General features: G+C 43.1%; 1 protein-coding gene across 1 annotated transcript in view; it reads right to left on the reverse strand.

Moving 5' to 3' along the window:
• lrp5 (low density lipoprotein receptor-related protein 5) overlaps window positions 1–25,951 on the reverse strand; it is a 234,334-nt gene that overhangs the window by 83,160 nt on the left and 125,223 nt on the right. Inside the window, exons 5-7 of the mRNA XM_072466531.1 lie at window positions 22,962–23,093; window positions 12,557–12,953; window positions 12,121–12,292 (exon numbers count right to left, since the gene is read on the reverse strand). Coding sequence (XP_072322632.1) covers window positions 12,121–12,292; window positions 12,557–12,953; window positions 22,962–23,093 — 701 coding nt within the window. The remainder of the gene's footprint in view (window positions 1–12,120; window positions 12,293–12,556; window positions 12,954–22,961; window positions 23,094–25,951) is intronic.

A 25,951-nucleotide genomic window follows, 5' to 3' on the forward strand; every position in this document is an offset into this window, starting at 1 on the left:
AAAAAATGGCAATGAACTACATGGAAGGGAGATCGGGAAATATCACAACAGGTTTGCTTGACGGGCCAGGGTGGAGCACGCCTGCTCTATCTGGCAGCTCCTACCTTCCTTCAGCTGCCAGGTTTCCCAGCTGTCACATTCAAATATCTCCTGAAACTGGAGGAACTGAGCCTCACTTAAATATTATAATCACTGTCCTGCGCTAACCTCAAACTCAGTGTGGATGAACCATAAATAGGCGCATTGTTGGTGGCTTGGGGGTTACAATTCATATCTTTACAAATTTAATCCGTCTCCTGACCCTCTTGCTTCTGATGGATGGCAGGGATGGAATGGATCAGCGAGTTCTAATTAACCTCATTGTGAGGGGAAATGTGGAATAAAACAGTCACCTGGACACACACCATTAGTGATCCACTTTATTGTATCATTTATTAGTGGCATATTCTAATTTGTTTCTAATCACTCACAAAGCTCCAAACTATTCAAACAAGAAGTTATCCCAAACCAATCCAATCATACTATACTTATAACTAAGATTTAATTTAAATATATATATATTTAAATTAAATCTTAGTTATAAGTATAGTACGATTGGATTGGTTTGGGATAACTATATATATATATATAAATTTTAGGGACTTTCCAGGCTTTCAGCAAAACATGCAAGACTGATTTTGGCATGACAAGACTTTCAAATTCATCTGATAAGTCAACCTATCACTTGAGCTTGTTCACTGCATGGATAAAGATTAAGTCACTCCAGCCGTCAACCTCTCTCACAGCTCTTAAGCTGGTAACATTGATTTCACATATTTACTCAAAAGCTTGATTTTGCTATGTAAGAAATAGTATTTCTCTACTACACTCACTGCAAGTTGGTATATAAAAATATCTCAAAAAGATTTTTCAGATACTATCTCCACTTCATCATTGCCAAAGCAAATTGCGTTGGCCAAATAACTGTTGACAGTCTCACTCAAAAATCTATACTTCAAGTACTGACAAAAGACTCCAATAGATTTGATAGAAAGAATTAAAGATAGTTGGCAGGGAATTGTTACAACAAAATTGATGCAATTACATGAAAATCTGAGTGGAGCTCATCTGATTATCATAGAATCATAGAATTTACAGTGCAGAAGGAGGCCATTCGGCCCATCGAGTCTGCACCGGCTCTTGGAAAGAGCACCCTAACCAAGATCCACACCTCCACCCTATCCCCATAACCCAGTAACCCCACCCTACACTAAGGGCAATTTTGGACACTATGGGCAATTTAGCATGGCCAATCCACCTAACCCGCACATCTTTGGACTCTGGGAGGAAACCGGAGCACCCGGAGGAAACCCATGCACACACGGGGAGGATGTGCAGACGCCGCACAGACAGTGACCCAAGCCGGAATCGAACCTGGGACCCTGGAGCTGTGAAGCATTTGTGCTATCCACAATGCTACCGTGCTGCACACATGCACCAGAGATACCTAATCCCTGATTATGGTTGAAGGTTTTCACTACATTCTTTGTGACATTATGCAAATGCACTCAAAAATATATCCCAAGTTCTGAAAACACACGAGTAGTTGGATCACTAGTGTTGCAACTTGGGCTCGGTTCATTGGACAACTGACCCAAGGTTGGCTTCAAATATATTTGAGAAATTATGAAGTATCACCTAACCACCACACATGGACTGAACATTCATCCTCCCTTTCCAGGTCACTATTTAAAACATGCACCTTAATCACACCAAATTCATCAATGGGGGTTGTATCTGCAGCATTCCTTCAAAGTAAACAGTAGTGAGAGTCATCATATGATTTTATCTTGCAATGCGGTTTGACCTTAATACACACATGGGAACTTCCTTCATATAGCATGGGAGAGAGGGGGGAGAAATCATACAATTTACAGTGCAGAAGGAGACCATCCAGCCCATCAAGTCTGCACCGGTCCTCGGAATGAGCACTTTACTTAAGCCCACGCCTCCACCCTTTCCCTGTAACCCAGTACCCCACCTAACCTAAGAATTTACTTAACGGGGTACGTAATGGTACAGCCTACTCGTAGCAAGCTTTCATCTTCCTCTTTTAGTTCTATCAAGATTGTGACAATATATCAATCCAGAATATCATTCCATTGTAGCCTTAAAAGGAGAATATTGATCTCAATTGTATGTGGCATTTCCACATAAAATATCCAAAAAGGGTGATCTAAAAACTACTTTTTTTTTTCCAAAGTAGTTACACTTGACAAAAAGCAACATACACGCATGATTATTTTTTGAAATTCCTCAAGAATCAAGTGCCAACAATTTGGTCTCATTTCCAAAACACGGTAGGAAAGATAAAAAGGTACTATCTTTGGAAGCGGGCCAGAAACAAGATTCCAATGAAAAGCATGGAGAGTTCAGCTGAAACTGCTCTGCATATATCTTTTTGTACATTAAATTCTGCAGAAATGTATCCATCTCTGGTTCTTTCCTCACATGTGTCTATTGGCACAAGAATTATTCTACAAACTCAGAAATAAGGAGGTGCACAGCTTGAAAAGAAATTCAAGACCACAGTCCTTTCTCAGGATTGAAAGAAAAAAAAAACTGTTCCAGGAATAATTTAGTTTGCCAGGAGGAACAAAGTTCTTTTCAGAAATCAGCTTTCAGAGGCACAGGAATATCTACACAGGGAGCCTGGGAGGAGAGCTACATGGCTCAAAGTCTTCCATTTATAGTCATTCGGGCAGTGAATAGGCACATTCCAAATGCCACAAGGCATATTCATGTCCCTTCAATCAACAGACCTGATGTTTATTTTATCTCTGACACTGAACACTATTAAGACATTTAGCAAAAATACCTATGCATGTAATTTATTATGTTCTGTGACATTATCAATCACAATGCTTATCTAGGTAGTTTATTGGAAAAAAATTGATCAGAAAAATATTCACTTTTAATTGCCTAAGATTAGAATGGAAACCTTGTTAAACAAAATTATCCGAGTAGACTTTGAATAAAACCAACACAATTTTAACAGCTCTGCAGAGCATTTTATGAAAGGGAATGGTGAAAGGACGATTGTCAAATGGAAGTTTGAGTGTGAGACACTTCTGCTAAAAGGAGTGTGTGGCTGACTGTGGGGGTTCTCATACGTCCCAATCAGGCCCCCATTATGTCTCCATTGTTCGAGTAGAAGGTGAGGGTCACCTCCCGTCAAGAAAAGGACAGCTTCCTTTCCCACAGAACTATGGCGGTCAATCAAAAACTCTGAAAGACGAGCCTCATTCTGCAACCATGATTGAGTACTAATGTCATTTGGATTCAACAAAGCCCAAAAAGGGAGAAAAAGAAAAGGAATGTGCATTACTAACATCACTCTGAGAAAGACAGTTAAACAGAAAGTGTTACTTTGTGATGGGTGAGGGTTGGGAAACAATAAAAGTAGATTTGTCACCACTTTAAAATCTTGAAATAAATTTCCCATAAGTTGCAAATATTTGTAAATTTAGCATGGCACTTTCTGAATTTTAATCATGAATGTTTGGAAAAGTGTATTTCAGCTGGTTTATCAATAGTTTTCTTCAGCACAAAGCCATTCAGGGGTATTGTTTCGAAGCTCTCCAATACTGAGTGTTAAAAGTCAGATGTCTGTACAAATCCATAAGCACACAGATGCTGAAATCAAAGTTTTTTTCCAGTGATTAAAGTAACTCAACTACTATAATCCCCTGGAGTGCTGCATTTCCTTCGCCCTTTGAAAAAAGCTTCAAAATGTTTGCTATTGCCTTTCCCACCACAAAGTTAATATGCGGTTTCTTGTTTAGAGCTTTTACCCAAGGAAACGTTTGCAGAAACCAGAAACACACAAAGGAATAAAATACCTTCCATAAAAGGAAAAACAATCATGGAGAGCTGAATGCAGTATTCATTCTATCCAAAATTGCAAGATAATAGGAAAACAACTCAGCTACAATTTAAGGACAAGGTTTCAAAAATCCCCCAACATCACTAGGAGAGTTGCTCATATGATGACAAAATCTGCAGACATTCCGATTTCATTTCAACTTGAAAATGTAGCTTACTGCAAAATATACTGGATGCAGAAGACAACTTTATACAAGTGTCATCCATCGTACTAAAGGGGCTCTACCCTGGTTTACACTACATTTTCCATACCTATTATCTTCATTTACAAGGTGTTTGGGTGAACAGAATGGATCCTTCAGCACACCTAATAATGCACAGTACAGGATCTCCCATCAGTCTTGTAAAGTTCATCATGCAGGGTGTTTATGTTTTCTTTTTACGCCTCTGAATGCAAAGTCTTTGACAAATGGAAACTGGGGAAAAGAGGGACGACTACGCCACAATAACCTCTCTTGGAGGCTGACAAAAGAGTTAGTCCTATTCTGCAGAGAATTCAATGGTTGTTGAACCCTCTCCGATTGATGTCACCCCAATATCCATTGAACATTTGACACCAATTTCCTTCTCATAACTCCCATCTAAGAAAAAGGCCAGTGCTAGGATTATGACAGAAAGGCCTAGAAGACAAATGACAACAGACTGCTTCACAAACTTCCAGGAGAGAATAATGCTGATGTATTGTAGCGGCCAACGGTAGACTGGCTAAGCGGAACAGCTAACCGGCCTAGCTCTTTGAAATCAATTTTTAGACAAGCCGAAAACCACAGCAGTTTGGTAATTTTTCCATTTAAAGCCTAATACTCGTGTGTTTTCCCAATGTAGCTTTTCTGTTATTCCACCCCATTACTACTTTAGATCTTAATGTATCATAATTCTGATCAAAAGCAAGCAACTTTCTTCTCAGGTAGCTGTCAATGCGACAGTGCAACAGAATACTAGGTAATGAGCATGGCTAAGAATAGGAATCCATTGTATGGCCAAAACACGTCCATCACAATGTGACACTGAGAAAGAAATAATGGGGCCCTGGTACTCAGCAGCTAACAATAATGTGAATTTGGCTTACTTCAATACTTTAATGTTGCTCTGAAGTGCCGATGACTACGCGGCTACAGTGGTAAGTGGCGAGGGAGGGAAGGAGAGATTGGAATGGGGACAGCAAAGAGTCAAGCAGTTATGGAGATGGCTTACAAATTTCCACCAGTCCTGCTCTTCCTGACTCACAAGCAGTGCTGGAAAGGAGCGGACCTGCTCCCCTTAGGTTGCCAGGTTTCCCCAAAGTACAGGGAAATTCACAGATCAGCATAAAAGTTAAATTGGATGTAAAATCCGATATATACAGCCTCATTAAAATATTTAACTGACCCATCCACACCTCCTGAGAGCCGTTTGGTCATCTCCTCCTGGTCTTAGAAATGTAGAAAGGTTTACAGCACAGAAAAGGGCCACGTGGCCTATTGCGTCTGCATCGTTTTTCAAGCCAAATTATGGCTATGTTCATTGTCTAGGGTGTTTGGTAGGTAACACGATTACACAGGTGACTACTAATTAGGACCTGTTGCTGGATCGGGAATACCTCACCTTGAATTTTCATTCTGCCTCTGAGATGTGCTTGTTTTTGAAGGAATTTTCCACTTGATTGTGCTATGTGCAGTGATTCTGGGCAGGCTTCTGGGATTGATCTCTAAACCTCTGTCAAAGTTGCAAATTGGAGGACGGTACGGTGGCGCAGTGGTTAGCACTGCTGCTTCATGTTGCCGAGGACCCCAGCCTCAGGTCACTGTCCGTGTGGAGTTTGCACATTCTCCCAATGTCTGCGTGGATCTCAACCCCATAACCCAAAGATGCGCAGAGTAGGTGAATTGGCCATGCTAAATGGCCCTTATTTGAATATATATATTTTTTTTAAACTGCAAATTGGCAAGTTTGAGTCAGATTGGGTACTGGTTTGAGGTTTTTAACATCCCATGACACAAACTCACCGTTTTTTAGGGGAGTTATAGATCTCCAGACTAATTGCCAGAGAACAATAAGGGGGTTTGAAATAGCCACCTATTTGTGATACTCAATACTCGTGTGTTAAATATGAATAAACACATCACAGAAACATGCTGGAAACATGGTAATATTGCTCTTAAAATGTTAATGGTTTCTCTCTCCAAAGATGCTGTCTGACCTGCTGAGTTTTTCCAACATTTTCTGTTTTTATTTCCGGTTTCTTCCATCCTCAGTATTTTGCTTTGTTATTGTGGTAATATTGAACTCAGCCAGCAGATTATAGGAGGACAATTTAATATGGGTTTAACTCTCCCTTTAAAAAAAAAAAAATTGTTAATCGGAAATGAGCATTACTGCCACGGTCCGCATTTGCACCTCTCGCTGAATTGTCCTGGCAATGGCAGCGGTGAGTCGACTTCTTAAACTGGTGTAGGTAGACCCATAGTACAGTGAGGAAGAGAGCTCAAGAATCATTGACCCAGTGACAGTGAAGGAACGGTGATCATAGTTCCAAGTCACGATGAGGTGTAGTTTGACAGGATGTTTTAAGTTCTGGTGTTCCCATGCGCCTTTTCCAAGTGGTAGAGTTGGAAGATGCTGTTGAAGGAGGCTTGAGAAGTAGCTGAAATGCATCGTATTGATCATAAGAGAGCATAAGAAATAGGAGCAGCCTTTCGAGCACGCTCTTCCATTGAACAAGAGATCATAGCTAATCTTCCTTAACCCCGCCTTCTTGCACTACCCCCATATCCCTTAATAAGAAAATAAAAGTTTAAAAATTGTACTGAGGTTACATGTTTCATATTTAACCACCTTTTAAAACTTGACCCCTGGTACACATGCTGCCTCTCTGTGAGCTGGTGGTGGAGGGTGTAAATGTTGAAGGTGGTGGATGGGTGTCAATCATGCTTTATCATGGATGGTGTTGATCGTTGAGCATTGTTGGAGCTGCACTCATCCAAACAAGAGAGAGTATTTAATCACCCTCCTGATTTGTGCCTTTCAGTTGGTGAATGTTTCCATCAGTTTTCTCACATGACTCCAACGGGGACTCCATAAGGTCTCTCTGGTTACCTGTCTAAATGGTTCAGGCAAATGGTTTATGTTCCACTCCTCTTTATAAAGGCACACACCAAGTTCAATCCTCCCTTTATTTGAAGTTTACATTCATATACTCAGCAGTGGTCACTGGATAATCTTTAGCAGTGGAACTCTTCGTTTATTAACCACTCCCTTATCCATCTTGCTCCTACCTCTTCAGCAAGATGTATTAGCTTAGCATTGGCAACAGATCTAACCAGAGGCCTGACTGATCATTAAAACTCAGCTACTTATTTGCATTGCAGGAAACCGCGATGCCGCTTTTCAGATGGAAACAGAACGATGAGTAACATTCATTGTCACTGGCTAACTCCTGAGCAAATTAATTTGCAATAGCTAAATCCTGCAATTGTTTTCTCCAAGTCACTCTTGGCATTTTTAGTTTTGACCTGATTGCAATGAAATATTCTGGGTGAATTGACTTTAAACAAGGTAGTCTGCACAGGAATCATTCTGGTTGTGGCTAATAGCTATGCTTTTTGCTATACAAGATAACAAATTAGCTACTTCGAGAGAGTTGATGTTTTCATTTCCTTTTTGAGTTACAGATGATGCAGGTACAACAGGAATATGAACAAGCCCATAGCAAAATGGAGACATTACATGGTGCTGTACACTGTGTCTACCCATTTCATTCCCGTTAAACTGCACTGAGGTTGAAGCAAAAAAATAGGTTTGCTGGGAACTAGCTATGCAGTCAGTAAGTGTGCAAACAACCTTTCCTTTAACCCTGTTGCTGTACCTTAATCCATGTAAAACAAATTCAAATCTACTATAAAAGTATCCATTTTGCATACAAATTCCATTTTAATTTTTTGTCTCAACTTGTAAATCATTCAGTATACACAAACCATGAAAAATTTTAATATACCTCCATTTATAACATTGTTTTTTAAAGTCTCTGCCAATTCAAAGGTTTTTTTTCAATTGCAAACAATGTTACCGCAGGGTGCCAAAGCTTTAGGGAAAGCCCTATATAGTCTGGTGTCACGAAAGGTTTGACAAGCTGTGCCAAATGGCTTCTTCAGAACACAAGATTTTAATGAAGTGACTGAGCTCTTTGTGCTGCAACTGAACAGCACAGATGCAAAGGTTTCTGCCAGGAGAAATAAGTGCTGGTTTTGCTGCATGGAATTTCACGCGCACTCATGCCTGCTACATAGACATGCACTTAATCTGTAATTCACAGCACATTCTTCCAACCATCGGCTTCAATACGTCAAAATGTATATTCAACAAATTTGCCAAGTAACGTTTGAAGAAAGTGCCACTGCTTCAGGCACTAAGACTGAAAACTTATACATGTCACTACACAGCTGCCAACATTCCTCCCCCCGCTTCCTAAATTAAATTACATGGATGAAATGCAAGTAGAATTTTAAGAGGTTAAGCATGCCGCACGATTCAGTTATAGAGGGCAGAAGTACTGCAAGACCATAAAAAAATCTTTTAATTGTGTGGTGCAAGTTATGGCAGCTGTGCAACATGCTGGTAAAAAAAGGGGGGGGGGGGGGGAGGGGGGGGGGGAGAGAGATCACAGGGTGCTTCTACACTTTGCACATACCACCATTTTCTTGATGGCACACGAAACAGAAGACAAAGATTTGCCTGCATTTCACATATGATTTCTCACCCACAATTTTTTTCATTTCCGCCCTATAAGTATAGTAAAGAGCACTTTGATTGCGTTTTTCTATTTAATGTTGAGGTTGTGCACTACAAAGTTTATTTTCATCTCTGGCACAAGGCCAGAGGCAAAGGCAGAAGAATAAAACAAATTGCCCGGAGGGTCCAGAAGCTGTGACTAGAAAATGTTTATCCGAGCTACAATATTTGGACCAATATGGAATACTGTACACTCTTCAGTACTAAAATTCAAAATTCACCTCAGATCTGAAAATAGCAAAAGGGCATTTATCACGCAAATCTGGAAAGATAGTTTTCATTAAACTAGAACAGCAAAATCCGAGGGTTGACTTTAAGCTCCAGTAACAACAAGCTTAATTTCAGTAATTGCTTCATGTTTGGAATTGTCCACATATGAAACACGTTTAACAAACATCAGCCCCGCCTTAGGTAATAGGGCTAATAAGTGAAAGGTATACTGTGGATATATCCAAAATAGTATGGGAATATCAAACTATGAGCGTGTGTTAAATAGAAGAGTGGACTGATTGGGAGAAAGAGCTTCAAGTTAAAGCAGAGAAACCTATAAAACTGACAGCAAAGATCACTTGTAGCTAGAAAAGGCAAATGAGGTGCTTAAAATTGACAGGAAGACATGAATAATTTTTAAAAGTTAGGAACGAGGGTAATGCAAACAGAACTTTTCCACCTCTGCAATAACTTACCAGAGAAGGTCACTGAGCAGACAGTATAAATTGATTCAAGTGACAATTCTGAAGGAAAACAGGCTGAATACTGTGATCATTCTATGCAATGCCACGGTGGCATCTTGCGTTTCTATTTTTTTAATGTGACAAATATTGCTACATTATGCATAAAGCTTTGCAGCCACCATCAGCAGAAATGACAAGTGGATGATCCATTTCAGCCTCCTCCTCGGGTCCCCAGGATCACAGATGCCAGTCTTCGGCCAATTTAATTCACTCTGCGTAATATCAAGTCACAGCTAAAGACACAATGTTCACATCCTGGTGAAAGCAATGAAGACTTTGTGGAACTAGCTGTGGCTCTGGCCAAGTGGATCCAGTACTGATACAACACTGGCATCTATCTAATAATGTGGAGTATTGCCTAGGTGTGCCCTGTCCATAAAAAGCAAGACAAATCTAATTTTGTCAACCAGTCTACTCTCAATTATCAGCAAAGTGATCGAACGTGGTGACAGTGTAATCAAGTGACACTTGCTCAGCAATGAATGAAATGAAAATTGCCAACGTCCCCAAGACCATAGGTTGCTCTCCCTTTTTGAGAGCGAGCTGACCAGGGGTGATTTAACCCGAGGGTGACCACACCTCAGGCGCGGTTCAAGGTTGAGAATAATAAATAATAATAATAATAGCTTATTGTCACGAGTAGGCTTCAATGAAGTTACTGTGAAAAGCCCCTAGTCACCACGTTCCGGCGCCTGTTTGGGGAGGCTGGTACGGGAATTGAACCGGCGCTGCTGGCCTTGTTCTGTATTACAAGCCAGCTGTTTAGCCCACTGTGCTAAACCAGCCCGATAATAATAATAGCTTATTGTCACAAGTAGGCTTCAATGAAGTTACTGTGTAAAGCCCCTAGTCGCCACATTCCGGCGCCTGTTCGGGGAGACGGTACAGGAATTGAACCTGCGCTGCTGGCCTTGTTCTGCATTACAAGCCAGCTGTTTAGCCCACTGTGCTAAACCAGCCCCTGGTAGGGTCCTTATGGATAACTTCAGTCTGGGTGGGAATTGAACCTGCGCTGTTGGTGTCTCTCCACATCCTGAGCCAGCTGCCAAACCAACTGAGCGAACTGACCATGACTCAGCAATAACCTGCTCACCAATGCTCAGTTTGCATTGTGCCAGAGCCACTCAGCTCCTGACCTTATTACAGCCGTAGTCCAAATATGATTAAAAGAGCGGAACTCAGAAGTGAAGTGAGAATAATTACCCTTGGTATCCAGTCAGCATTACACAGAGTGCAGCATCAAGAAGCCTTAGAAAAACTGGGGTCAATGAGAATTATGGGGAAATTACTCTTCACTGGTTGGAGTCATACTTAACACAAAGGAAGGTGATTGTGGTGGTCGGAGGCCAATCATTGTGGTGAAAGGACATCACTGCATAACTTCCTCAGGGTAGTGTTCTCAGTCCAACCATCTTCAGCTGTTTCATCAATGATCATTCCGCCATCATATGGCCAGAAGGGGACATTTACTGATGATTGCCTGGTGTCCAGGACCATTTGCAACTCCTCACATGCTGAAATGCTCCATGTCCATATGCAGGAAGACCTAGACAAAATTCAGGCTTGGGACGATAAGTGGCAAACAAAATTCACGCCACTCAATTGCCAAGCAATATCGATCTGTGACGAGAGAGAACTTAGCCATCTCCCCTTGATGTTCGGTGGCATTAACATTGCCACATCTGCTACTATCAACATCCTGGGTCACCCAAGAGCAGAAATCTAACTGGACCAGCTACATAAACATTGCAGTTACAAGAAACTGAACTGGACCAGCCAAATAAATATTGTAGTTACAAGAGCAGATCAGAGGCTAGGAATTCTGCAGTGGGTAACTCACCTCCTTACTCCCCAAAGCCTGTCCACCATCTAAAAGGCGCAATGCAGGCTCAGACTCCACAGGCAGGAAGGGAATGGGTAACCACCATGCAGAGCAAGAGAGCTAGGCAGGCAGTGCAGGAATCTCTTGTGGCCATTCCCCTGCAAAACAGATATACTACCGTTTTGGATACTTTTGAGCGGAATGATCTCTCAGGGGAAAGCAGCAACAGGCAAATTTGTTGCAACACAGTTGTTTCTGTTGCAGAGGGGAGGAGTCAAAAGTGTGGCAATGCAATAGTTATAGGGGATTCAATTGTAAGGGGAGTAGCTAGGCCGCAAACGAGACTCCAGGATGGTATGTTGGCTCCCTGGTCCTAGGGTCAAGGATGTCTCTGAGCCTTTACATTGGAGTTCACCTGTTATGTTCTTTGAAAGTGACAACATTGCAATCAACGTCCTGCGAAAAACTGAAATATTATAATCACTTCTCGGTTTCAAAATTGAATTCTATACGTGGTATAATCCACAATAACAGAACACAAGGACAAGATGGGCTGATAGTCCTTGACTAAAGGTTAAGTAATATTGCATTTAACAGTTTAAATTACATTTAGACTGTGTCTTATGTTATTAATGTAACATCACTTCCTGCATTGGTACCATTCTCATCTGTGAAATTTATACCCCACCTCTGCAGCTCATTTTGAACATCAATATTAATCCAGGGTGTCTTCTCGGTCTGCTGGATGAAAAGTATTGAACAAAATATAGTACGCCACTGTTTCACTTAAGGCTCCAAATGTACTCTATCTCTCAGTGTTAATTTGTGTTAACAGTGTCATATCACTAACTCAAGTTTTCTTTCAGAACTTACTTCAATTTTGTCCGTTTTGGCATCACCCCAATAAAGTTTGTTTTCAACATAGTCCAACGCCAAGCCATTCGGCCAACCCAAAGAGGCGTTTACCAAAATTAATCGGTCAGAGCCATCCAGGTTTGCACGTTCAATCTTTGGGTTTTCGCCCCAATCCGTCCAGTACATATAGCTGTAAAGATATTGATCAAATTAATTCTTGTCTGTGATTTTTATTTAAATAAACTCAAAGCAGCAATACGAATCATTGCTTTCTTTTCAATTATTCTGACTTTTTGTCGACAGATTAATTTCTCAGTAGTTGGCACTTATAAACACCCAACAATTTTACCGCCCGTATACTTTAAAACAATACAGCATGCAAAAAAAACTTATCTTTTTTATTCTGATTTAATATTTAAGTAGAGTTCACACCAAAAAACCCTTGCGCACATACCCAGTCACTGGATTAAGGACAATGGCTCGAGGTTCATCAAGACCTTCGGCTATCAATATTTTTCTAGACGTCCCATTAAGGCGGGTCACTTCAATACGGTCAGTTCCTGTATCAGTCCAATAAAGATTTCGTGCTATCCAATCGACAGCTATACCATCTGGGTGGTTAACTTCTGTGGTCACCAATGTCTGGGCCCCTGAGCCATCCAGAAATGCACGACGAATAGCTCTAACCTCATCATCCGTCCAGTAAATATATCCATCCACTGGATCGTAGTCTATCGCTATTGCATGTCGAATATCATCAAGCTGGAGAATAACATCTGTGAAATCTGGCATGTCTAAGGAGATACGTCGTAAGTCTGTTCTTCTCGCAAGCAGCAAGACCTCTTCAGCACCTATTGTACGGCAGAATAAATATTAGTTCCAGGCCTGCTTCGAAACATAACATATTCCACTCTGCATTTTCACCATTTACACAGTCAAGACCAAATAACATTAACTATGTTATTTGCTCCATTCCAAACAAAAGAGAACAATAACTCCAGACACATTCATCCCTAGGTTCAATGACAATGAGTATAAACAGAGGAATGTGCGTTATAATGGTGCATCTTATAACAGGGATCCCATTAAACACTTCCAATAAAACCATTAAAAAAAAAAGACAAATCTTTATTTTGTTCTTTTTGTTTTAATATTTTGTTTGAATATATATCTATGCTCAAAACTGAATGTCTATTACCTAATTAAATTGATTAAAAAGGACCTGCTAGACCTGTATGAGTATAAAACACTGAAATAACAAATTCATGGAACCACACGCCATCAATTTTGTTGAAAAAGCATTTCATAGCCTTCTGGACTCGACACTTGGGAGTTCAACAATTTCCGATCATCCCCTCTACCCCCAGTGACAGCAGCTGCAAGTGATGATTCTACTATTCCTATCTACACTTCCTGTAAATGGATCTCGTGTTTCCCTACTTGTCCCATGGCCACTCTTCGCCTCACAGAATCATCACGATTGCCATTTAATTACTGATTCCTTCACAGATCCGCCCTTTGGTTCTTCGCCCTAGCCTGTACCTATCCCCTATCTCAGTAGTTGGTTAAAACTGGTCACAGCTCTAACATTTTCAGTTCTGATGAAAAGTCATCAACTCATTGATGAGTTTCTCTAATCACAGATCGTGCCTAACCTGCTGAGTATTTCCAGCATTTTTTAAATTTAAAAATCAATTTTAGCCTATCCAGATAAGTCAGTCAGTCAATATTTACTGTTTGACATAAATATTTGCAGGCAAACAAAGAGAACCAAAATCCTTATTATTTTCATTAATTTAGTTTTGAAAAAGATCACAGAATATGAGATTTCCATATTAAGATATTTAAGATTATTATGCCGAAGTTTATTCAACGGAATGTAATTCCATTACCTTGAGATTAGTTATTTGCTTTTTTTCTGAACCTCCTTTTACAAATGCAGTTCAACTGATAGAGGGTGGGGTTTTCCACCTATCCGCCTTGTGTTTTTCAGCGGCGGAGGCGACCCTCCAGCGGGATCTCCCGGTCATAGCACCCTTTGTCGCCGGGAAACCCGTGCGCCGGAGTGGGACCGGAATTTCCCGCTGGTGTGAACAGCCGGTAAATCCCACCGAAAGTTTTATTTGAGTACATCACTCCACAATAACACCTGATCAAAAGTTACCAAGAATAAATCACCTACATTTTAAAACTGTACGCCAGAATATTTAACAACATGAACATGTTCTCACCTCCATACTCACACCCAGTGCTCTTTCATCATGACAATTATTTATCTCATTGGAAAAAAGATTAAAGTGATTTCTTTTAACCTAATAATTATCCAGTTGAATGTTCTACTGGCTAACTGGAGGCAATAGGATGATTTTGAAGAATTGCAAAACACAAAAACATTCACACAGCACGATTGTAATACAGCATACTTGCTATGCTATGAAGCAGTGATAATTCACCAATGTTTATTACCATTATTTGATTTCAAGGCAACCATTTCTTAATGCCTGCACAAGCGAGTATGCTTTCTCGGTAAAAATGAACAAACGTGCATTTATATAGCGTCTTTCAAGATCTTGGGCCGGCCCAAAATGTTTTATCAGCCAATGAAACATTGCAAAGTAGAAAATGTAATGTTGCAAAGTAGAAAAGTACAACAGCCATCCAGTGTTCAAAAGCGCCACAGCAACGAGAGACATTACCAGATAATTTGTTTTGTGAAAGTGTTTGCCAAGTTATCTAGGGTTTGCCCATTTGAACTACCTTGTTGGCTGAAAATGTATGTGGTTAAAAACATGAAGGACTATTCGCTTGGATAACAGCCAGAAAAAGTATCAATCACTTTAGGACAGTGTGAAGAAATTGAACATCCCCAGCAAAGGCAATGATACACAGTGAAATAGATGGTCACAAAGATAAAGCTACAACCCAATCATGGAGTCCCGATTTGATCAAACCAGGAAAAAGCAGCTCATGTCTACAATCAGAACCCAGAAATCATGTCACAGCTTTAAGCATTCTATAATTGTATATACTTCCATATATGGAATTTGACGTGAAAACATTTATTATGTTTAAGGTGCAGCTAAGGATAAAGAGATGAGTTTTACATAATCTCATGTGAATCTATTCCTGCCGGTTTGACTGAAAAATAACTAGCTGTGCGGGATCAGAAAATTGCAGGCACAGCACAAATGTTTTGTTTTAATCAGACAAGCAAAGGTAAAAGGCTATCAGTCTTAATCTATGGATGCAGGAGGCATTTATAGGGCAGCTTCCAATCGAAGATTAGTAACTGAAAGCTTGCTTTCTATCCAGTCAAAATTGTGTTTATATTGCTGGGTTCCTGACTGACTTGAAATCTAATTGCTCTGCTTAGCAGAGGCATCAGTGCCGGCACGGATAAAAAATTATATAGAACTCTTTCCTGACAGAAGTTTAAATGGAGCGGATGAATAAAGCTCTACTCTGTACTCTAAATATTTAAATTGAGGTGTCACAGGTTTAAAAGGTACCGGACTATTTGACTACAGACATTGCCAAGAATTCAAAATCCTTTTCATTCACAATACATAAAGCGCAGATTTTTTTTCCAAAAAAGAACATTCAAACATTCTCACTGTTAACGGAAGTGAGGTGGTGGGGGAGAAGGCCAAGAGGGGTAGCCGGGGGGAGGGGGAAAAGGGGAAGTGGGTGGGGAAGAAGGGGAAAAGCAGGGGGGTGGGGGTTCTGCGATGTGGCAGGGGAGTGAGAGATGACATGGTCAAGGGCGAAGAAAGGGGTCATCTGGGGTGGGCTAGGTACAGAGTGGAATTAAGGTGCAGGAGTTAAGTGGGGAAGATGACGGACGGTAGAGGGGATTGGATGCGCAAGCCTCCGGTAAGGTTGGTAACGTGGAACGTCTGGGGACTGAATGGGTGGGTTAAAAGGTCACGGGTGTTCGCGCCCCTCAGGAGCTTGAAAGCAGGGGTTGTCTTTTTGCAGGGGACACACCTCTGTGTGAAGGACCAGGTTAGGGTAAGGAAGGGATGGGTCGGGCAGGTTTTTGACTCAGGGTTTGATTTGAAATCAAGGGGTGTGGCGATTTTAATGAGCAAAAAATGGGATTCGTGAGTGCAAAGGAGGTGAGGGATCCAGGAGGGAGATATGTGATTGTGAGTGGGGTATTGGAAGGGGCACCAGTAATGTTGGTAAACGTGTATGCCCCAAATTGGGTTGATGTGGGTTTTATGAGGGGATTGCTGGCAGCAATCCCGGATTTGGCCACGTACCAGTTGATCATGGGAGGAGATTTTAAGTGTGTCCTGGAGCAGAGGGTGGATAGATCGAGCCCCAGGTCGAAGGGTAGGGTACGAATGGCAAGGGAGCTGGGGGGGGGCTTATGGAAAGGATGGGTATGGTGGATCCATTGCGCTTTCAGAACCCAGGGGGAAGGGAGTATTCCTTCTTTTCACACGTCTATAAGGTGTATTTGAGGATTGATTACTTTGTAGTGAGTCAGGAGATTTTGGTTGGGGTGGAGGGGGCAGCGTATGTGGGGATAATTATCTCGGACCATGCACCCCACTGGCTGTATATTCAGTTCAGTACGGGACGAGAGCAGAGGCTGAGGTGGAGGTTTAACTTGGGGTTGTTGGCGGATGGAGGTTTTTGTGATAAGGTGCGGTTCGCGATTAGGGATTATCTGGAGTTCAATCAGAATGGGGAGGTGTCGGCGAGCATTTTTTGGGAAGCACTGAAGGCAGTGGTCCGGGGAGAAATGATCTCATTTACGGTTCGTGCAAATAAGGAAAGGAGGGCGGAACATGACCGTCTAGTGAGCGAGATAGTGGAGGTGGACAGGGAATATTAGAGAGTGCCCATCGTGGAGGGATTGGCGAGGATGAAAAAGTTGCAGGGGCAATTTGACAGGCTGACAACGGGGAGGGCGGTAGGGCAACAGCGTAGGGCAAGATGGGTGCAATACGAGTATGGGAAGAAGGCGAGCCGCATGCTGACGTGCCAGCTGCGGAGGCAGACTGCATCCAGGGAAATATTGAATATCAGGACTGGGGATGTGGTGTCAGAGGCAGGGAAGATAAATGAGGCATTTAGAGAGCATTACCAGGGACTTTATGAGGCAGACCCAGGCGGAGAGAAGGGGGATATGGGGTGGTTTCTGGACAAGCTGGAATTTCCCCAGGTGGAGAAAGCAAAGAGGCAGGTGTTGGAGGAGCCCCTGGGGCTGAGGGAGGTGCTGGATAGTATCAGGGATATGAAGTCGGGGAAGGCCCCTGGACCGGATAGGTACCTGGCAAAATTTTATAAGAACTTTGCGGCGGACCTGGCACCACATCTGTTGGGGGCGTTTAATGAAGCACTGGAGAAGGGGGAGTTGCCGGAGACGATGAAGCAGGCAGTAATCACACTAATCCCAAAAAAAGAGAAGGATCTGGTGGAATGTGGGTCGTATAGACCCATATCACTATTGAACACGGATGTGAAAGTATTGGCTAGGTTGTTGGCAGAGAGGAAGGAGGATTGTGTCCCGGGGTGGTTGCAAAAGATCAAACAGGCTTTGTGAAGGGCAGGCAGCTCGCGAGGAGTATAAGACGGCTGTTGAATGTGGTGATGAATCTGTCGCGAGCTCTGGTACTGGAGGTGGTGGTGTCCATGGACGCAGAGAAAGCATTTGATCGGGTGGAGTGGCGGTACTTGCTCGAAGTTTTGGGAAGGTTTGGGTTTGGGCCGAGATTTGTGGCATGGGTGCGGTTGCTGTATGTGGCACCAAGAGCGAGGGTGAGGACGAATGATATGAGCTCACGAAGCTTTGACTTACACGGGTACGAGGCAGGGATGCCCGGTGTCGCCGTTGTTGTTTGCGTTGGCCATAGAGCCATTGGCGATGGCTCTCAAGGGGATGGCAGTGTGGCAGTGGATAATGAGGGGACAGAGGGAGCATCGGGTGTCGCTCTATGCCGATGGCCTCTTGCTGTGCATTTCGGATCCGTTGGAGAGTATGAGAAGGATTATGGGCCTGTTGGGGAGCTTTGGAGGGTTCTCAGGACACAAACTGAATGTAGGGAAAAGCGAGGTATGCCCGATGAATGAGCTGGCACAGCGGGCTAATTTAGGGGGGGATGCCATTTACGGTAGTGAGGGATAGGTTTAGGTATTTGGGGATTCAGGTAGCGAGGGAATGGGGCTCCATAAGTGGAACTTAACAAAGCTGGTAGAGGAGGCCAGGGAGGATCTTAAGAGATGGGATACGCAGGGTAGGTGGATTGGCCACACTAAATTGCCCCTTAAATTGGAAAAAATGAATTGGGTACAAATAAATTTATTTTAAAAAAAGAAAAGGGGAACTGCTGGGGATGGGGTGCAGAGGAGTGGCGGATGCAAGGATGGAGGATAAAGAAACAAAAATGAAATTCCTTTTATTCAATCTTAGAATTACTGTAATGAGGGATACTGATGTATAAACTAGGCTGCTTTGCTGCCTTCCTGAAGAAATGGAACATTCTGAGCTGAAGATCTGGAAGAGGGCAAATTAATGGCTATTGATAAAAAAAACTTACACAAATTTAAAGTAAAATCTCTGTCCTGGAGCAGAAATTCGAACTTCTAAAATGAATAGTTTGAGCAAGCCCATGTACCACCAACATAAATAATTAATTCTTGCACGATACTTCGGAGTTCAGTCACAACCCACTTCAGAAAGTTAATCAAATATTTACAAGAAAGGAAAACTCAAAACCCATCTGTGAGCCCTCCTGAACGAACTGACAAGCTTTTGTTTTTAATTCTTTCATTCTCCAATAGACCCCAAGCAGGAAGGTGAATGCATTTCTGTGTCGTGGCCTGGTTACAAAATCTAAAAGTTCAGATTTCAGTCCTGCATCAATTTTAAACTGAATTCGATTGCAAGGTTATACCACCTACACAGGTCAACGACAACGTGCATTTATTTATAATGTCTGTAGAAAAATGGCCAAGGTGCTTCAAACAGAGACTTCAATCTTTAAATGAGTTAGAACATTGAACAATTTGAAATTGCCGAAGGAAAAGAAAGAGTCACTGGGACAGCAGAAAAGTATTATTCCAAATGCTGTGAAAGATAACATTCAAGGAAATAAGAAATCCTTCCCATGTTTTTCGTGTATGGAACGATCTGCCTGGACTGGACGCAGAGCAATACTTTTCACTGTACCTCGGTACATGTGACACTAAATTGAAATCTACAATTCCTAATATTTTGAGAGTGGCACTGCTATTTTATTTGATTGCTTTTATGAGTAAATTTTACATGATAGACTGGAGACCACGATGTAAATCAATACAAGCTGCCAACTTCACTTTAATTAGTTTTGAAATGCAGCTTGTAAACATCATTTAAATGGTTATTGATTGAGGCTGCATTATTAATTGTCATTCATCAGTGCTGAAATGCTAGTTGAATTAAATTTGCAAAGTTTCAGTCAGGAGTGACAAGAAAAATGGTAGAACATCCCACAAGTTGACAAAGATTCTTTTTCATCCTCCTCTGCATCACTTCACATTTGACAGGTGACTGGGCTGTTTATAATATAGTAACAAATGTGCCAATTTATCAACCTAATGCAAACAAATGTAATGCTCAGTCTCCGTTCCCCCAAGCCCTGCCAGAGCTCTTTGCTATTCCTGCCCTGTTTGTCTATCTGCTAATCAGATTAGTACAATGTGTCATTGTTTCATCCAGATTCTCAAGTCAATGCCGCTGGGAACTCTTGTCCTTTCCACTCACTAACTGTGCAATAAAACAGGCCGTGAACAACGTGGCTTCAGAGCTATTCTTCCTGTCTTTTAAATGCAGGAAGGAACGTCAACATTGTAATACTTGCTGCCTGAATGGAACTAATTTACAGCATTCATATAGTGCTGTGCTTGGACCTGATGTGATGCGTGTGTTGAGAAAGGGTTGTTTATTTTACAATCTGGCCTTAGTTTTAACTTACAACTAATGTGCCAGGAAGCTGTTAAGGTTACAGAGTGAATGCACGATGTTGGCACATTTCATTAGGCAGGCTAAATATTTCAAGACTGGATGCATCAATGAGTTTGAGTCTCAACAACCGCCATTTATTATAATGAATGCTAGTTTTTAAACAATGTTGATCTTTTGTTGGGATATTTAACACGCAAATAGAAAAAACATGCAACATTTTGAACTTACCACAAAGGCATAAGAACTATTGTTGTTACCACAAGATTTTTAAATACATAAAGGAAGGGGAGGACAACATTTCTCAAAAGTATATTTTTCACTTTGTTTTTTTGTAACTCAAATACACTGCCTGGAACACTGGAAGTTGAACTATTATTATATTTTCTCCAAAGCTGGTTTGCAACTAATTGTATAAATATAGGACTAGCTTAGGGTGATTCTTCGACATTCTTTGTGGGAAGGTGCTTGATCTCACTTTATATGTTCCCATGACTACATAATAGGTGGATTTCCAGCACGTTAATTGTCGTGCCCATACAAAAATAACTCACTGGAACCAAATTAAACCTATGTGACAATTCTCCATAGAGTTGAATCTATTCAGTTACGGAGTCATAAAGCTAGATGTTCATTACCAAGGTGAGTAGATAAAGTTGGGAAATTTCCTGACTTGGTAGGCCCGCCTTGGTAGAAAGTGTGCAGTCAGGCCAAATTTCACTCCTGGGGAGTGGGTGAAGAATGGAGTCAGGCCCTGGAAAAAGACCAGAGGTGACCATAGACGGGGCAAAGTGCCAAGGCAAGCTATTTAAAAGACCTGACTCAATTCTCCAAGACGTGTGGCAGAATTATCCCATGGTCCTGTCGGCAGGCACAATGGCAGAGAATTCTGCTGGTGTTCAATAATCTATTTTACACAAACTCGAATTTCCTGCGGGACCTTCTGCAGGTGCCCGCCTTGCAGGGTCACGGAACGAGCTGGAGGCTGATGTGAAGCTCATTTGCATTCCACTAACAGGATGTAGATGGAAGGCCCAACCAGGATTTTCCACCCAAGCCCGATTCTTATCTGCACCTTTGTCAACAAACTCACTCACATAATCTTAATTGAGACTGGTCTGGGCCATTAACAAAAGAGATCACACACAAAAGGAGAGATTATAACATCATAAAGCTGTGGATCATCTCCACACCTGTATCAACAAATCCATTCACAGCCTGCAGTCCCAGACTCTCATTAAAATGATTATAGAATTACCGTATCTATACAGTGCAGAAGGAGGCTATACGGCTCATCAAGTCTCCACCGACCCTTCGAAGGAGCACCCTACCAAGGCCCAATCCCCTGCCCTAACCCCGCAACCCCACCGAACCTTCAGACACTTTAGCATGGCCAATTCACCTAACCTGCACATCTTTGGACTGTGGGAGGAAACCGGTGCACTTGGCGGAAACTCACGCAGACACGGGGAGAATATATAAACTCCACACAGCCACCTGAGGTTGGAATTGAACCCGGGTCCCTGGCACTGTGAGGCAGCAGTGCTAACCACTGTGCCACCTTGCTGTGAGTTCGTTGGCACGAGTGCAGAAAAGCTTTTTTTTCCTGTGACCTCTTTGGTAAATGGCTCAATGGTTACATTCACAAGATAAAAAGGTGTCTACTCATTACTTCTTCCACTCTTACTCCTTCCATTCCACTACTTGCAACTAATCATTCTGCCATTATGGTCATATTAGCTGGAAATCTATCTCCAGTTCCTTCTACTTTCCACCCCCCCTCCTCTTCAAACCTCTTCCCTTTGCCAGTTGTTCAGTGAAACATCTCTCCCACCATTCTTGACTTTCACCTTATCCAAGTACTCAGAGGGGCACATATAGTTAGGTGAATATGTGCAAGATTATTCACCCTACTTATAACTCCAAAACAGAAACATGATATTTCTTTGTCCTCAAACTTGAAAATTGTTAAGGTTACAACATTGTTTCTATTTCTAAACTCTTAGATACACAAAACAAAAATAAAATTACCATTCCAGAAAACCTTGCCATAAACTTTATTATTAATAATGCTAACTTTTAAGATGAGATTTAATATAAAAAATTTCTAATCAACTCTCATACTGAAACACAGGAACGGGCGGCTTTAAAAAAGGACCATGGCAATCACCACATGCATGCCAGCTTGGCAATATGATTCACGAATTCCACATGTAAACTGGAGTGCATTTTCAGTCAAAATGTATTGCACTACCATATGAATGGAATCCCGCTTGAACAGGTTTGTAGAAATTATCAAAACATGAAAAATCCATATTTTATAACCAAAATAAAGTTAGAATACACCTGAAAATAAAACAATATAAACACAATAAATCTTTGATGAATTGTTAAACTATATTTGTTAATGCATTAATATTTTGAAGTTAAATTTTTGTATTGCAAATATATCAAACAAGAAAAGAGTGGAAAAATAAATTATATAACTAGAGGGAAAGTACAGAGGGGGTATTGGAGGCTGAAAAAACATGAAGACTAAAATACAGGCATGAAAAATCTAACTGCAAGCAATCTCTATTTGAGATTGGAGAAATTATTTTATGGAAGTTGTGCTTTGTTTTTAGAATCTTCACAAAAACAAAATTGGTTGAAATTGCTAGTTTTATTAAAATGATGTGCTCAATAGCTGCTAATGAAAAACGGCACTTTTCCCTTTTTAGAAATTAGGTCCTATGTTGAAAACTTTAGCGAGGAAGGTCTCAGGAGTTTGAAAGCAATTAAACCAAAAATGAGTCTTAGAGGAAGGCTAATTCCATACAAGCATAATTCAACCCAGTGAAAATATGCTCACTACTTTTCACCTGAATTGCAAAAATAAGTTGGCCTTAACAATAGGATTTCTTACCTTCTTTACAAATCATTCCATCTTTTTCTAGCTGGACACCAGTTGGACAGGCACATCTGAAGAATGGTTCTTTTGGGGAAAGTAGGCATAAGTGAGAACATCCTCCATTACTTTCATCACATGGGATGCGAACTGCATAGGATGGGGGGGAGAAAAGGCAAAAAAGTGAATATCCTTTCCAGTATTGGAATGAAATTCAACAAACTACCTTAACAAACAGGTTCAGCCGAATCACGCGAACGGTAGCTCCCGCCGGGATCGGTGTTTCGGGCCGCTAAAAGGAGCGGCGGCGGCAATTAGCAGGAGGGACCGGCGTTGGAACAGACGTTAGACTCAAAGACCAGAGGAGTGGCTATTTTGGTGAGTAAACGAGTGGCGTTTGAGGCGGGGAGCATCGTGGCAGATAAGGGGGGTAGGTATATAATGGTGAGTGGCAAGCTGCAGGAGGCCCGGGTGGTGTTAGTGAATGTATATGCCCCGAACTGGGACGATGCGGACTTTATGAGGCACGTGTTGGGTAGGATCCCAGACTTTGCGATAAGTCACCTGATTATGGGAGGGGACTTTAATACGGTCTTGGATCCGAGCTTGGATCGTTCCAAGTCCAGAACGGGAAAGAGGCCGGCGGCGGCCAGGGCCTTATGGGACTTCATGGGCCAGATTTCGGGGGGGGGGGGGGGGGCCTGGAGGTTGACGCGGCCAAGGACGAAGGAGTTTTCCTTTTTCTCCCATGTCCATAAAGTCTAATCGCGAATAGACTTCTTTGTGTTGAGTAGGGCATTAATCCCGAGGGTGGAGGGGGTAGAATACTCGGCCATTGCGGTCTCGGACCATGCCCCGCAGTGGGTGGACCTGCGACTGGGGGCGGAAAGGGGTCTGTGCCCTCTCTGGCGACTGGATGTGGGGCTGCTGGAGGATGAAGAGGTGTGCGGGCGGATAAGGAGGAGTATTGAGAATTATGTGGGAGCGAATGACACAGGAGAGGTGACGGTGGCAGTGATTTGGGAGGCTCTGAAGGCGGTCATTAGGGGAAAGTTAATCTCCATTAGGTCCCACAGAGAGAAGGAGAGGGTGAAGAGGGAGAGACTGGTGGGAGAGATACTCAGGGTAGATAGGAGGTATGCGGAGGCTTCAGAGGGGGGTGGGGGGGCTGTTGAATGAGCACCGGAAATTACAGGTGGAGTTTTACTTGCTGTCCATGGGGAAGGCGGAGGCGCAGCTGAGGAAAGCGAAGGGGGCAGTTTATGAGTATGGGGAGAAGGCGAGTAGGAGGCTGGCGCACCAGCTGCGCAGGAGGGAGGCGGCCAGAGAGATTGGGGGAGTGCGGGACAGGGAAGGCAACATGGTGCTGAGCCCAGAGAGGGTCAATTAAGTCTTCAGGGAGTTCTATGGAAGATTATACGAGTCGGAACCCCCCGGGGAGGGGGATGGGATGAGACGGTTCATGGACCGGTTGAGGTTCCCAAGGGTGGAAGCAGAGTGGGTGCAGGGACTGGGGGCTCCGATTGGGTTGGAGGAGGTAGTCAGGGGGCTGGCAGGAATGCAGACGGGCAAGGCCCCGGGCCCGGGCGGCTTCCCCGCAGAATGTTATAAGAAGTTCTCGGAGCTGTTGAGAACCTTCAATGAGGCAAAGGAGAAAGGGATCCTCCCTCTGACAATGTCGCAGGCATTGATCTCGCTTATCCTGAAGAAGGAGAAGGATCCGCTTCAGTGTGGGTCCTACAGGCCGACATCGCTCCTGAACGTGGATGCCAAGCTGTTGGCAAAAATCCTGGCCACCAGAATAGAGGACTATGTCCTGGGAGTGATTGGGGAGGACCAGATGGGGTTTGTTAAGGGCAGGCAGCTGAACGCGAATGTGAGGAGGCTCCTGAATATTACCATGATGCCCTCGGAGGGTGGCGGCTGCGATGGACGCGGAGAAGGCCTTTGACAGGGTGAAGTGGGAGTATCTGTGGGAGGCGCTAGGCAGGTTTGGATTTGGGGAGGGATTTATAGGGTGGGTCAAGCTGCTGTATCAGGCCCCTGTAGCGAGTGTGTCCACAAACCGGCTACGGTCGGAATATTTCGGGCTGCATCGGGGGACGAGACAGGGGTGCCCCCTGTCCCCGTTGCTGTTTGCCCTGGCAATTGAGCCATTGCACTCAGGACTTCGGGGGATTGGAGGGGGCTGGTGCGCGGAGGGGAGGAGCACCGGGTCTCCCTCTACGCGGATGACCTGCTGTTGTATATTTCGGACCCATTTGAGGGGATGGGGGAGGTCATGCGGATCCTGGGGGACTTCAGGAGGTTTTCGGGGTATAAGTTGAACGTGGGGAAGAGTGAGCTGTTCGTGGTCCATGGAAGGGGCCAGGAGGAGGGACTGAGGGAGCTCCCGCTCAGGATAGTGGAGAGGAGCTTTCGGTACTTGGGGATACAAGTGGCCAGGAACTGGGATGCCCTCCACAGGCTCAACTTAACCTGGCTAGTGGAGCAGATGGAGGGAGAGTTTAAAAGGTGGGATATGCTCCCACTTCCCTTGGCGGAACGGGTGCAGACTGTGAAGATGACGGTTCTCCCCAGGTTACTCTTCGTATTTCAGTACCTCCCCATTTTCATCCCCAAGTCCTTCTTTAAGCAGGTGATTGCTGGGCGGCCAATGTGGCCATGATCAGGAAATGGATGATGGAGGAGGGTGCGGCGTGGGGGCGGTTGGAGGTGGCGTCGTGTAGAGGCACCAGTCTAGGGGCACTTGTTACCGCTCTGCTGCCGTTCTCACCAGCGCGTTACACCACTAGTCCGGTGGTGACGGCGGCACTGAGGATCTGGGGCAGTGGAGGAGACACCGGGGACAGGAGGGGGCCTCGGTGTGGACCCCGATACGGAATAACCACAGATTTGCTCCGGGTAGGTTGGATGGGGGATACCAAGGCTGGTATAGGGCAGCTATTAGGAGGATGGGGGACCTGTTTATAGATGGGACTTTCCCTAGCAAGCAGGCACTGGAGGAG

Source organism: Scyliorhinus torazame, chromosome 10 (genome assembly GCF_047496885.1).
Source record: "Scyliorhinus torazame isolate Kashiwa2021f chromosome 10, sScyTor2.1, whole genome shotgun sequence".
In the NCBI taxonomy this organism is placed as follows: Eukaryota; Metazoa; Chordata; class Chondrichthyes; order Carcharhiniformes; family Scyliorhinidae; genus Scyliorhinus; species Scyliorhinus torazame.